The sequence below is a fragment of the Neltuma alba genome, unplaced genomic scaffold (genome assembly GCF_004799145.2).
Source record: "Neltuma alba isolate B1F8T4 unplaced genomic scaffold, ASM479914v2 tig00010787_pilon, whole genome shotgun sequence".
Classification (NCBI taxonomy): Eukaryota; Viridiplantae; Streptophyta; class Magnoliopsida; order Fabales; family Fabaceae; genus Neltuma; species Neltuma alba.
The window spans coordinates 214,768-230,627 of NW_021635604.1; the positions used below are offsets into that span (position 1 = coordinate 214,768).

Consider the following 15,860-nt stretch of genomic DNA (forward strand, 5'->3'; position numbering starts at 1 on the left):
AAAAGATTGGAAGCTTCGTAAGTGTATATATTCCTTTCAAAAGAATATAAAATAAAAATAGTAAAAGTAAAATTCGATAGAAAATATAATCTAAGAGGATTCATAACACACACATTATGCTAGTCCTACCTATAGGTTTTATGCGATTGTTCCAATTCTTTTATATATCTACTTTGTGATGACGAAGGAAAATGTTGAAATTGGCCACCAAAATATATTGTTATTACGATCATATGTACACATAATAAATATATAAGACATCAGTTCTGTCCTCCATGTGGCATTTGATTTCTATAGTGATAAGACAAAGAAAAATAAATAAACTTTCCACATGTGAATACATTTAACATCCTAGTTTAAAGATGATCATTAATTCATGGACTCAGTTATATTATTATCTTTGTTACTATGTTATTCTTGTCATCTTTATTCTATGTGCTCTTAGTGTTCCCCATTCAATTATAATCCTAGGATATATAAGCTCATCAATTGATTGAGTCACTTCTTTCTCTTTATCTAAAGTAATGCATTATGCATACAAATGCTTTAATTACTCACATATGACTTGCTTCTTATCTCCTTCATTCATTTCTTTTAATGAAGTGTGAGTCTTCCAAAAGTGAAGGGCTGTGTTACAGTAAAATCCCCCATTATTGAATTGTATGTAACAATGGATATATAATTATATGCTTAGTGGGGAGACCCGCAAGTAAAGAACTATAACAACCCATCTTTTGACATTTTTATCAATATCTAAGAATCACGTATATCTTCGTAGTTTGTTCTAATCACCTGAAGATGTAACCATCATTAGTGGACATGTTCAAGTTTTCTTTCTTGCACTTTTGTTTTGTAATTATAATTGTAGTGTTAGTCAAATAATGTGTTGTTTACATCTTTTTTCCTTCTTGTTTTGTTCAGTTTTTGTTAAACATGACGAATTTATAAATATTAAGCATAGATGGACGTAGCACACACACACACATGCATGCATATAATCAACTCCTTAAAAATGATCAGCGGAAAATAATCTTCTTTGGAGATAATAAGTTGAGAATATGTACTCCAAGACCATATAATTAACCCTCTCCTTTTAACACAGTATTTCTTTCCTTTAGACATTTAGATATTCATTTTGCAAACTATATTGCTTTAAAAGGATAAACAGGACCATAAAGTGAGGTCACCTTTAATTAGAAGAAGTGCTTAAAGATGTCGACAATTGGAGACAAAAGATCAAAGAAAAATTAGCTTTATAAGTCAGTAAACACACTTATGTCATCTCACTTTGGGAAATATTCAAAAGAAATGAAGGAAATTAAATAATGTATAATAATATTGATTACCGTGAGTGGTAAGGGGGGAAAAATGTTAGAAGAGCATTCGCCGTAGGGCCAATATTTTCTTATATATAACAAGGAGTTTAAAAAAATGAGTTGTACTCCTCTAATCCTATTTATAAGGCAAAGAAAGAAGATATTTTTTGGTTATATTTATAGGGCAGTGAAAGAAATTTTTTGTACAGATATATAGTTTTACCCTCTATTTATTATTAGTAAACTTTATTTACATAAGATATAATATATATTAAAAAGGGCTAAAGTTGAAAAGTTATTGAATTTTAAAAGAGAGTCGATGAAGTTTAAGGTTTTTCTTGATCTGTGTGAAAAATGTTAAAAGCGACTTATAAATAGAATCAGAGGAGTATTATTTAAAATTTATAAATAATACAATTTGTTATAAATTTTATTATTGACGTTGATTCAATCAAGTAATCATTAGCACTTAATAGTTACAATAATTGTGAATAGGTAGTCTCATGAATTTATGTATCGTCTCTAATAAATTCAAAGGATAATCTTTTATGAATTTTCGGAATATTACTTTTTCATGAGAGAAAGCACAACATCTTATATACCTTCATTAATTCAAATATTGGATTAATTAGTAACGGACTTAGTTAAATTATTATTTTCATTACGATATTATTCTTCGCTTTGCACGATGTGCTCTTGTTCTAGCTCCTTTTATAGTCAACATATTAAACAAGGGTCATTTTGATTGAGCCGTTCCTTCTCTTTAACCAAGTTTTGCACTGCGCATACTTTATTTTTCAAGGAATAAAGAAAAAAGTGATTCCTGTATTTTCCTTTAGACGAGCGTGATTCCTCCTATCACTATTAAAAGAAGAAAAAGGTGATTTTGTCGTGAAAGCTTCTGACATCAAACAAAATAAAGAGAAATATAATTCGCAAAAGAAAGTCATTGAGGCCTGTTTGGTTGGAAGGAATTTGTTCTTTGGAAATGGAAAGGGAGAGGAAACTGCCAGATTCCCATCTGCTTCCTTTTGTATTAGGCCTGTATAGTCTGTTCAATGTTTCTGGCTTCCCTTTTAATTTCATGCTTAATTAATTCATACGTCCAATATAAAAGTCACACACACACACACACACACACACACACACACACAGAGACACATGATTTTAAAACTCATTCCTATTCTCTTTCTTTCTCTCTTTCGCATACCACTTTTTCTTTCCCATCATTTCTGTACCCTTTCTTGCTCCATTTCCATTATTAAAAAAAAAAAATCCTTCTAACAAACCAACTTTGGAGTTTTCTGGGCGTGGAACCAAGAACGAAATATGCTCGCAGGTACAGCTTCAGGTGATAATATACTAATAGACTCAGTCATTTTTTTTTTCTCTTTTTCTTTCCTGGCCTCAACCATCAAAAGCTATTCTTGTTGGAAAACATATATACAATGAGTTTCCAATTGACATTGGGTCTAACAGAATGAACTAATCAGACACATCATAGTGAACTAATATTCGAATTCTTGCTGAGAGATGTGCACATATTTAGTATCTAACCGTGTCTCAAATAGGATTGTCTCCAATAACAAAATACTTATGCCTACCAAAATACACAGAGAGTCAGTGACTCATGGGTCAAGTCCTATTCATAGTTCCCTTCCTTTAATTTTCTTTTTTGATAATCAATTCCTTTCCTATAACTTTTTTTTCTTTTTTCCTGTCAAAATATCTAATGCTACTTGTTTAATTCAATCGCTTAAAATTACAACACTTTTATTCAACAAAAAGATTATAAGCACAGCTGGAACTACGTGATACTCTTCCAGATTTAAATATAGGAGCTAATTAAGAAATTAATTTTGATCCTAACTATAACTTCTTAATCTAATTTATGTCTTGTAATTATCATTTTCCCCCCAAATTAATTTATCTCACTTACAAAATGATATATAATTTAATATTACATAAAAAAATATTTAGAAAGATCATTTCATATTTGTTATAATTAAATAATTTATTTGATTTTGTTAATATATCCCAGTTAATTAAGTGCTTCTTACAGTAAAAATAAAATATAAAAAAAAAAGAGTCTAAGAGATATTATACGTCAAATATAAGCGATCTAAAGCATTCCTTTGTTTGCGCCGAAGGGACATAATTGCGAGATTCGAGCAGCAGCTTCTTCTTGTTTTCAAGAAGCCTAGTGATCCTATGCTACCTCTTTTCTTATTTTCTTAATTCCCTTTCATCATTTATAACATAAAGGGTCCAAAAAAACAACTCCTTTAGTCCTTAATATAGAACCTAATTAGAAGGTTAGTCTTGGTTCAAAATATAGGACCTATTTATCATATTTACTAATTTTTTCTAAATTATTCCTATTAAATAATTAAATACCACAATAATACTTATTACTCATTAATAATACACCTATATATTTTATAAAGTGAGAGAATACTTATTACTCATTAATTCCACACATACATCAATTTTAGCGCTTTATATTTTTAATAAACTAATTGCAAACATTTTTTGAAATGTCAGTTTTTTAAAGAAGTTTTAACCAAGGGAATATTGGGAAACATATGCCACATTCATGATTATTAGCTAACTTAACTAACCTTCTTAATTTAATCAAAATAGTTAAATATGTTATATATTAAGGACCGGAGGAGTATTTTCTTAGTTCTTCTATTTCCTTTAATTGCGCATTTGCATTAATTAAACTAGGAACCAAACTAAAATAGACTCTATTGCATAGAGAATCGATCTAGGTTGATTATTGTAATATATAGGGGTTAATTTAAGATTAATTTGAGTGTCATACGACTAGCATGATCAACATACATAATTTAATTTCTTTTTATTTTGTGACAAATTATGTTATATACCGCCTCTTGTCCTAATTATAAGACCTCACTTGTAGACATATTACAACCTCCGGTCCTAATTATAAGATACTGTTTGTACACTACAAACAAGATTTTATAATTAGGACTGGAGGTGGTGTATATGATATCACCGACCAAGCCAAATTAGAGTCATATGGCTCCATAATTATTGAAAAGCTCTTCCAACATGAGTTTTTCTATTCATATTACGTTCCAAAAGTCGGCCCAACCAATAATACTAGACACTATTTAATTTCTTTCAGTCCTTTTGAATATTCTCCAAACTGAGATGACATAATTGAGGTTAATGGGCTGTAAAGTCTAATTCTTCTTTTGTTGTTTTCTTTCTTTGTCGAGTTCTGAAAGCACTTGTTCTAAAAATCTAAAATCCAATACGCCACAGATGTCTGCCAAAAAACTAGAAAAAAGACGACAGTTTTTTCCGGAATGTCATGAAGTTACATAAGGCTGTGGTAAAACATGTAGAAACGTCACTTTTATAGTGAGTTAATCAAAATAGTTAAATAGGTCTTTTTGCAACTTGATTTCCAAGGCCTCTATCTCTGTCGCTAAAGTTTTAGATGTTGAATGAAGGTTTGATGTCTGAAGTTTGGTGTGATTTCTTGCAGAAATATACACGTGCATCCATTTTCTCTAGAAAAGCAACAAATTTTTCAAGACTACTGGTTTCAAGGAGATAGCAAAAATATAAAATTTAAATTAAAAAAAATCAGAATTTGAGAAAGTTGCGAGAGGACCTACTACAGATTGTAGACCCCTCTCTTTATTGTAACATATGACAAAGATGAGTACATTCACACGCATCTGGGCATACGCTAATTAACACTACCGCATCGCACATTATTACTCAAACACGTACAGTGGACTGGCAACGATGAAATCTACACAGCCATCTTTGCATGTTGAGGGATTACTATAGGACTTCTCACTCTATGCTTGCCATCTGTCCATGTCAACTCTCCAAATGAAGGCTTTGAAGTTTGGGCTAAACGTGTTGCCTGCAAAATAACCATATAGCTCTTCTTCTGGTTTGTCCTCTGAAAGGTCAAAGTTGTCGGAACAACAACAACCTTAAATCCTCTTGGAGGTTTGACATTTACAGTATATGTGCCCGGAGCCCCAACATTTGTTACTATACGAGTAACATTAACAGGTTTCACACCTAGAAAAGGCAATGTGATAGAAGGGTAGTTGAAGTCTTCTAGTCTGTAAGACCTCGGACATTTGTATGGCCTATTGTAGTTGATAGCTTCAATTATTCTGTCCTCATACGCAGAAAAGCATAACAAGTTGAGGTAATCAGAAGTTTTGAGATCATAAACAAGTCCAGGGTCTATTGCAATGTTGGGTTTGACATAGCCTGTGCCGTAATGAAACGGAGTTGCTACTCGACCATCTTGTTCGTCCTCAATCAGTCTATTGGTGTTATCCAGTATGCTTGCTGTAACAACATAGTTTTTTTTTTTTTTTTAATACTTGTTAGAAAAGAGAGGAATCAAATTGTAAACATGAAAGAAGACTAGCTAATGTATGTCATACCAGTTGTCATAATTGCCGACTTGATCATGGCAGGACTCCAATTAGGATGGCGAGTTTTGACAAGACCAACAATGCCGGCAGCATGAGGACATGCCATTGAGGTTCCGGATAAAGCATTGAAGTTAAAGTGACGATCATCTGAATCGAGGTTGGTGGGACTTGCAGCAGGTGAATAAGCAGCAATTATATCCTGACCTGGTGCTGTTACATCGGGCTGTAAAAGATTTTTTTTAAAAAAAAATCCAAATGTTAAGAATTACAATACTTGATGACTGGGGGATGTAGAGTGTGTGAGAATGAATCGATCTATAACCTTAAGGATCGAGGGAAGAATCACGTTGGGTCCCCTTGATGAGAATGCGGAAACTCTTGGAGCTGGCCTTATTGGTATGAATGTTTTTGCATTATTCATTGCTGCAAGTGGCTTCCTGCATTTTATATATATATATGTATATAGAGAAATAATGGAGCTCTGTCACTGTAAAATATTTATTTCGGAGCAATTCCAAATGGATTGTCGCATGAGAAAGATTTATGTTAATTACTTTTTGCCGAAATACGTGTATTGACCTGTTTCACCCTCATGCGAACCTCCGTCTAGAGGAATATTGGAACTATCAAGGACCTGAGCATCAGCTGTACGTGTGTTCAATTGCTTATCGTTTTGCAAAATCATTTTCAATGCGCCTACACGCTTTGCTTCTGCGCCCTTATCCACAGGCCTTAGGCTTCTCCCTCTTTGGCACAGCAATATGCGACCCCTTGCTTTGCGAGGATCAAGCGTTCCTGGTCTACAAAGCTGACTGCAACAGAGCAACCAAAATGCACGCACGTGTTCATACTACTGACAGTTTACACATAGCTTAGAAAGCATCAGGAATTGTGAAATGATTGATTCATTCTTACGCATCTTGAAATGTTGCATTAGGAAGCCTGACATTGCCAGCAAGAACCACAGGGATTAACCTTTGAGATACGGAGTTTATGGCAAGACTTGTGCCCTGATTGTAGGCATGGACAGAGTTAAGAGAGGGAAAACTAACAAAATCAATATGTAATTATTGAAAGAAGAGAAGCGACACGAACCTTAATGATTTGGCCATTACCAAGAGTAATGTTATTGCTGAATTCCCTGTCTATGGAGCCAGAAGCAATAGTAAAGATCCAAGGCGCTACATTTGTGACTGTCTCCGGTTCTGGTCCGTCGTTACCGGCGGAGGCAACAACTATGATTCCCCTGGAGATCGCATGGAAGGATCCTATAGAGATGCCGTTGGTCAACATGTCATTAACATTCGGCACGGCGCTCCGACCAAGGGAAACGGAGAGAACATCAACTCCGTCGTCGATGGCTTGATCGAAAGCAGAAAGCAGATCTTCATCAGTGCAATCTCCAGAACTATGACGGCCCCAGCAAACCTTGTACACTGCGAGACGAGCCCTGGGAGATCCTCCCTTGGCTGTTCCGTTGCCGTTGTTCTGAACGCTGACGTTTCGCACGAAGTTGCCACCTGCTGTCGACAGAGTGTGGGTCCCATGCCCCTGCTCATCACGAGCGCTGATTCCACTTGTAAGCCGCCCGTGTTTTATCTCGTACGCGCTATGGAACGTTTTTGCTCCTATCAGCTTCCTGTTTCATGACCAAAAACATACAAATGATCCTTCACCTCTACCCAGGACTTCGTTCAGCTTCCAGTCCACTTTAGAAATCAGAAATCAGCATTTTATTATTTAAAAAAAATATAAGTGCATTATCCAGCTGAAATGTGTTCATCGGCAATCTTAATCTTTTCTTTTAAATAGATCGAATGATAATGCCATGATTACTGTTATAAAATATTCCTCCGGTTCTAAATGCAAAGATTGGCCAACAGACTTGTAATCTAGTTTTGATGAAACCTGTTGCAAAGAGTTGTGTTACGTGGGCCGGACAGACTATAAAGCTCGCATTTTGATCCTCCACGCCACTTTCTTGGGACGGGACCATACCCATCATCTCGGAAACTTTTGGATTCCGGCCAAACACCTACCCGATAAAAGGTCATGATGAAAAATTTTAATCTTGTCGTTGCAAATGTTCTACGGATTTGTAGAAACTTAAATAGCTTTAATTTTGTTAAGGGGAGACATATATAGATGTAGCTATTTATTTCATTTCAATTCCACATGGTTACCGGTATCAAGACTGCCAATAATGACATTTTGGCCAAATCTTCCTTTGACCCAAGCTGAGTCAGCTCTGACTCTTCCGTCTCTTTCTTGCCCCAGAAAACCCCATGATCTGGTCGTATGCAGCTTATGAGATTGGCCCAGGAACACCGACACTACTTTTGGATTTTCTGCGTCAAAATTTCCAACCATTTTGTATTAATAATCACTATCAATATTCAATACTCCCTCCGTTCCTTATTATAAGAGACATTTGATGCTTATAGCATGTTCCTAAATATAAGAGACACTTAAAAGTTGTCTCTACTTTTTTGTGTTGATTTTCCATTTTACCCATATTTATTGTCTCCAACTCACACTCTCTCTCCTTCCCACTTCTCTTTCTTTTAAGAATTTACTATTGTTCTCTCTCATGCTCTCTCTCCTTATTAATGAGGGTATTTTTGGGAAAAAAATTATACTTTTTACACATTTATTGTTCTTAACTAATTTTAACTGTTTTTTTGATCAACGTAATTCGGTTATTCGTCTCTTATAATAAGGAACGGAGGGAGTATATCATATACAATATATAATTTACTTAAATCTGATAGATGTATAATATAAGGGTACGGGTCTCTCACTCCTGATCTGTGCTGCCTCATCCTCGTCAAGCAACGCAGCGAAGCCATTGATGTGTCGGTTATATGAGTAATAGATGGCTTCTTTGGCCCTTTCATGGCTGTCAAATCAAACGCGTAACTATTCGGATGAACATAGGATTCTTTAAAGACAGAGAAAAGTTAATTAAAGCATTCAAAATAATTGAACTACATCTTGATTTAAAATAACAGAACAAGGACGAAAAAATGAAGAGAGAGGGAGAGAGGTATGGTAACTTTGAAAATGAGTCACAAAGGTCTATGAAATTTGCCGTACCTTCCTAAGACGGAGGCAAGCAAATCGTAATGCGAACTTGTGGCAGAGTCCATATCAGCAGAGGAAGGTTTTGGACCATGAGAATGTGATCCCAAGTATACAACGTGCGACTGCAAGATGAAATTAAGGTGCGCGGTTGACGACGACAGGATAATACTACTATAATTAACCAACTACGAAACAAATTATGGTTGCTTACCTTTCTCACGGCATAGGCAGGTTGCTGCAGCTGTACGAAGCAGCAGAGCAGAAATGACGAAAGAAGAAGGTGAAACACAGTTAAGCCTCTCATTTTGCTTCACCTGATTGTGCAATTATGGCCACTCAGATCTTATTCTTCTCTTTATATAGACTAGCATGTGCTACCCCACGCAATGCATGGGTAGATAGTAATTAGGGAATTATACTATTTTTTATTTGAAATTAGTACAACAAATTCACATAAAGTGAAAAAAAATTACATCACAGGCCCAAATATTCTTACTTGAGTAAAAATAGGTGCATAAGTGAAATTATTTGTAACTCTCCACAATAATGAAGTCTTGGATAGGGAAACTCAAATCAAACGAACAATACAATACAAACATATTCAATTCTAAGTCTAATTTAGCTGGAAATTCACATCAATGTAAATTGCTCAACCAACATTTCACCAAAGAAAAAATTGTTCAAATATTCAATTCCAATTTTATTTTAAATAGCCATCAACTTCAAACAATGCATGCCATTAAATAGAAACCACAGTTCCCACCAAGATGTAAAAAGGAATAATCTTACTTTATGTTAGATTATAACATCGTCGGTCATTACTCTTATGGCTAGTGAAGATCCGATATTCGGACTTAATTTAAAAAGCAATATATTGATAAGGTCATACCGTCATCATAAACGCAATCGCTCAAGAAAAATCTCACACAACAAAATTAATTGAAATTGAAATTGAAGATAAAGATAAAGAAAAATCACATAATCATGTTTCAGCAAACAATATTTCCAACCAATTCTTTCCTATATCTTCCGATTCCCTCAACCACAACCTTTGGTTCAATGCCCTCCATCAACTCGTCTCACCACAGATCTTCTATGCTTTCTGCTTCCATTTTTTCTTGCAGCACTGTGCACAGGAAAAACATACACAATTTTGTCGGTGAGCATTTCAGATGTTTCCTTATAGACCATGCATGCATTAAACACAGGTTTCTCAAGGAGAAAAGAAGTTCTCACATTATGTAAACAACATGACAGTGACAACCATAAAACTAATGAAAGAGGGTGGAATTTCACCAAAAGTAAAAGGAAAATGCAATTAGAACATCCTATACAAAAGAACGGTAATGAGATTTAACCCCTGTGGATAGACTTGGCATGAGCGAAAAATCCTATTTGTATGTTTTAAATGCTCGATAGTGAAACTAAAGATCAGTATCTACAAATGAAATACATGCAAGGACTATAATTAAAAAAAAGGAGTATATGCAAATAAATTAAATATTCAGTACATTCATATATTAAATATGAAATTATTGTGGCTTTGATTGAAAAATAAATGAGGAATAAAGGCCAATTAGTTCAAAGCATATTTTGAACCTCGGATTTAATCTTCAAGCAACTAATGATGATATTTCAATGTTTTCTTACACTGCACGCTTGTTTCCCTTGCATCATCCACCTTAGACAACTTCAACATACCCAAAATAGTGAAGCAGGTGAGAACGTCCACTCTAGATTGCAACTTTGAAAATCCAAGAAAACCTTAAAACCAATTCTTGAATGCAGAAGAGCGAAAAAAAGTGACCAGCAAGATGAAAACAAAAACACACATGAAAACCGAATACACATACAAGTAGTAATTTCCAAAACTAAGGTTATCTATGATAGGATATCTTTCATACAGAAAGATCTAATTATGATCATACAAACCACTTGCATTCTTTTTGAAACAAAGGAGAGTCACCTGCATCCAAGTCAAAAAGAATCATGCACATGCTGTCATAAATGTCATTAGTTGAGTAAAAATCTAATCCAAATAGAAAAAAAGCTCATCACTTTGCCAACATCTCTGCAACATGAACATGAAGCTCTGATATGACAAGTCAAAAATTTCAACTTTTCCATTTGGAAAAAAATTACATTTGTTACATATTAATTATTTTCAACTAATTTTAATTATTTTCTTAAACCACATAATTTAATTAAAAGGGCCTATAATAAGGGGGGAGTAAATGTTATTTTCATGGTAAAGAAAATGTGACGTATCAATCAGCATCACTATAATTTATGACGTTATGCATCATTAGTCATTACAATTATTGCTACTAATTATCCGGTGAGACTATCTGTTTTCTTTTCTTCCGATAAAGCTGGTATATTCTTCAACTTTTCCATTAATTAATTGAAAGATAATATTTTTACATCTTTTGTACTTGCTTTACTTTACTTTAGGCTATTTTTTAAAAAATAAATGCGCTTCACTACAAATCTTTATTAAAGCAGCCATTCTAACATTAGATTTGGAGAAAAAACGACAAATATAAGATATTATGCAGGTTGTTACCCTGACTAGCGTCCTTGCATGTGTGTGTGCGTATTTGAATAATCGTAATAGGAGAAGGAAGATTTGAATATGTCGAGGGCTATGGCAGGTGTTAACAAGCTTCTAGAATGTATACATATGATGTTTGAATGGCAGCTTAATTTGAATTGTAGTTGGTTAAAAACTACTTTTCTGATCCTATTTATAATTCACTTTCAGCATATTTCACATGGGCTAAAAAAAAAAAACCTTAAATTTCATTAACTTTTATTTAAAATTTAATAACTTTTCAACTTTATTCTATCTATTATATTATACCTCGTGTAAACAAAATCAATATAACAATAAATAGAGGGTAAAATTGTATATCTATACAAAAAATTTCTTTCAATGCCTTGTAAATAAGACCAAAAAATATTTTCTCTTTCTTATAAATAGGATTAGAGGAGTAGTAGTTAAAATACTGATTGAAAGTAAAGATCGTAAAATTTTTTAGACGTACTATAAGGTAAACTTTCTAATTTTTCATATTGTTAACATGCTTATTATTGTAATTTATCGGATGAAGGTATAAAAATACCTATAAACTTTTACCTAAAATGTGCTTAGTATCATATGTTTTTTAAGATGGATAAAAATACTCATGAACTTGTATATAAAATGACATAGCTGGTAATTTACCTAATGATTGTTACTTTTTGCCCTAAGACCTATGATGAAAATACAAAAATGCCCCTGAATCAAAATAGAGAACAGGACAAAAGTGTGAAAAATACACAAACTTTTAGTTAAAAGTGCGCCAAAAACCAAAACAATCAGTCAATCCAATCACTCAGTTTAGCTGCACTAAAACTGAAAGGCACGATTGAATTTACTGGGAATTAGAGGGTGTAATCATTCTACACGAACATGACACAGCTAGGTTGCAATACAATTCCTCCTCGCGTGTTCGAACTAATCAAGAATATTGTAAACAGAATATGTCTTGTAGAATTACATTTTACAATTCAATATCTACAACCTAGGATACTAAATCACAGAACATAGAACAGAGACTCCCATGCATGCAATTTTCATAGCATATGAACACTACCTTCTTTTTGGTTTTTTAAATCTCGAGCAACATCGTCCTTCAATCTAAAACCTCCAGATTTGGAAACACACTCCTAACCAACACAGATCAACATGCATATAAATAAATAACCATCAAAATCTCTATTCCATCATTTGAACTTGATTTTTTAACCTCTCTTACTTGTTATTCATTTCCCCCCTCTAACCTCAAATTTAAACCATCATCATCTTGCAAAATGTTCATCAAGTAGAGAAAACAAAGATGGAGTAGGGTTCTAGGCACTTACTGATGTAAGACAAGAAGAGAGAATGGGAAAGGGAAGAGATATGAGGAAGAAAAGAAGAAGCAGAAGGATAAAACAGAACAGAGAAAGGGAAAGTCGAGAGAGGAAAGGAGAAAGAACGATAACTGTCAATTTGATTCAATGATTCAAGTTTGCTGTCTAATCAAAAACCTAAAGTTACTTATACTATAATAATAATAAAACTAAAAATAATAACAACAGTAGCTAATCCTAATAATAAAATATTAAGAAATGTAAATAATCCTAAAAGCTATATAATCTAAATATCCTAGAAATATAATAAAATCATAATTTTTTGTTTTCATATCCCATCATTTCTCTCCTACTTAAAGAACTCGGCTCCCGACGAGTTAAAATTGATGCACAAATCTTAAGAGAGAAGGGAGGGGTCAAGAGTTCAGCACAGTACTTCGTCTAGGAATCCCTTCTAACAAGTGAGGGACCAAAGAGGAACCATTGGCAACAGCGAGCAACTAGATCTTAGGTAGTATTTCCAACGTATAAGATATTGTTGCAGTGATTTGTTTAACGATGTGACAATCTTAGGAGGTGCGGCTTTCAAACGAGATGGCACTATAGAATAATGAAACTGAATCTTGCTCACCACAATCTCAACTACTTGTACTTGTGGCAATTGAACAACTTGATTAATGTTTGAAATTTTTTTACCATTAACGATAATAAAATCAAGGATCTCACTCAATTGAATCGCAAACATGTTCAGTGGCACTTGTTAAGTACTATGAATGGCTACTACATGAGTTGTGGGCACCACTTCACTTGGCTTTACAATATCTTCTTCCATACTTAATGAAGGAGCTTTGATCTCTATTGGTTTGGTTACTTGGAGAGCCTTTTCCACTTGGTTCTCTGAATTACTGATGAATTTCATAAGCTTATCAATTCTCTCATTAACTTGTTTTTCAAACTTATCTAGTGCATAGTCACATGATTGCTTCTAGCAGTCAAGTTTAGCTTCAAGTTGTTGTATTCACATCTTGCTATTCGCATGATTACTTGTATTTTTGATGACTGGCATATTCATATTGACCACAGTTTGAGTAATGGTGTTGATACTCATCATCTCTAAAACCTCGTTGGCGCCAAAATAGAGTGTCATACTCATACTGGCCCTCCAATATTACTAGACATTATTTACTTTCTTTCAGTCCTTTTGAATATTTTCCAAAGCGAGATCACATAATTGAGATTAAGGAGCTGTAAAGTCTAATTCTTCTTTTGTTATTTTCTTTCCTTGTCGAATCTAAAATCTAATACGCCAAAGATGTCTGCGCCAACAAAAAAAAGTTGTCCCCGGAATGTCATGAACCTATATAATGCTATGGTAAAACATGTAGAAACGTCACTTTTGTGGCGAGTTAAACTTCTGTTTCCAGATCTTATATGGTCTCCCCTTTTACTTTAAAGCAATCTAGTTTCGAAAAATGAGGACCTAAATTTCTTAAGGTTGAAGAAATAACGGTGTGAAAGGACAGGGCTGAATAAAATGCAGCCGATTCTTGGAGCACATATTACCCCACATTATCTCCCAAGACGAGATGCTGTTCACTGGGGAAAAATGACTGTTTACAATTCAATTTTCTTTTATACTGCCTATCATTTTTAGCAGGGTTACTAATTTATTTTATATATTATATCCATACCTTTAAAATTTATGAATCTATCACATTTAATGTGTATTGTGGTGTATCGTTCCTATTACTTTCACTTACTGCGTACTTCTTCATATCTCTGCAACACGGCTTTGACAAAACTGAACAACAAAAGGGTAAAAAACACACTTCGTTATTATTAAAATTACAAGCAAACAAAAAATTGCAAGAATCAGCACTTGAACGAGTCCAATAATGATGGTTATAAACCATCAAGTTATTAATAAAAACTAGGTACAGCTAATTCTTAGATATTGATTAAAAAAATGAAATTAAGAGATGGGTTGGTAATATGGTTCGTGACTTATGGGTCTCCCACTAAGCGTATAATTATATATTGATTGTTAATAAGAAGAATGACAAATCATGACTAAATTTTAAATCATAATTCCTTACCATACTTTAACAGGTTTTAACAACATTTGACTTGCAAATAAAAACATTTTTATAAGAATAATACTTGATTTGGGATTTTGTAATTTTCATGGTCTTTTTTTTTGGTCATTTTCCCTTGTTAATAATAAACTTGACAATTCAGTAATGAGGACTTTAATTTCCTGCAACGTACGTGTAACACAGCCCCTTCAAATTTGGAATCATCAAAAGAAAGGAATGAAGGAAACAAGAATATAGTCATACTTTTTTGTTGATAATTAAAGCATTCATCATGCATTACTTTAGATAAAAAAAAAAAAAAAGAAGTGACTCAATCAATTGATGACCTTATCTCGTGACTATAATTAAATGGAGAATCGTATAAGAGCACATCGAATAAGGATGACAAGAATAATATAGTAACAGAGACAATAATATAACCGAGTTCATGCATTAATCATGCATCTTTAAATGAAGGCACCAGTGTATTCACCCGTAGAAAGTTTCTTTGCGTTTGCTTGTCTTATCGACATGGCAACTAAATGCCAAATGGATCGAGGAACAAAAAGATGTCTTATAATTTTCATGTGTACATGCATGATGGCAACAATATACGTTTTGTTGGCCAATTTCAACTTTTTCCTGGGTCATCGCAAAGTAAATAAGTAAAAGAGTTGGAAAAAACCAGATAGCTAGGACTCGCACAAATGATATTTAAATTCTTTGGGTTAAGGTGCGCCCAGCACCCAGAATTATTTTTCCAGGTGCACCCAGTGTCCTAAACTAATTTTTGGTGCATCCAGTGTCCCGAACTAATTAAAACAGTGCATCCATATCTCGGGCTAACGGAAAAGTTAAGTTTGACCGTTATTTGCTAACTCAGCCAAAGGTTGACTGATGTGGCGGACACGTGGCATCTGATGTGTATTATTTTGATGGGCCAAGGTGCACCTAGCTCCCCGAACTATTTTCTCAGGTGCGCCCAGTGTCTTAAAATAATTTTTTTGTGTATCCAGTGTTCTAAACTAATTAAAACGGTGGGTTCA

At 33.9% G+C, this 15,860-nt stretch overlaps 1 protein-coding gene across 1 annotated transcript; it reads right to left on the reverse strand.

Annotated features, from left to right (window-relative positions):
* Positions 1-5,109: 5,109 nt before the first annotated feature.
* Positions 5,110-13,678, reverse strand: LOC114759079 (subtilisin-like protease Glyma18g48580). Its single transcript, XM_028948177.1, has 12 exons — positions 13,663-13,678; positions 9,054-9,139; positions 8,855-8,964; positions 8,560-8,657; positions 7,942-8,106; positions 7,667-7,793; positions 6,854-7,397; positions 6,674-6,768; positions 6,313-6,570; positions 6,081-6,195; positions 5,768-5,981; positions 5,110-5,669 (listed from the first exon to the last, which is right to left on the reverse strand). Exons 1-12 carry the CDS (start codon positions 13,676-13,678, stop codon positions 5,110-5,112), a joined length of 2,388 nt encoding a protein of 795 aa, XP_028804010.1.
* Between the last annotated feature and the right edge of the window lie 2,182 nt (positions 13,679-15,860).

Bases quoted from the DNA above. Each gene is read 5' to 3' on its own strand.
- LOC114759079 (XM_028948177.1), bottom strand. The intron at 6,769-6,853 runs GTTCGTGTCGCT...GCCTACAATCAG, and splicing joins GTAATGGCCAAATCATTAAG to GGCACAAGTCTTGCCATAAA. The intron at 5,670-5,767 runs GTATGACATACA...ATGTTGTTACAG, and splicing joins GTCGGCAATTATGACAACTG to CAAGCATACTGGATAACACC.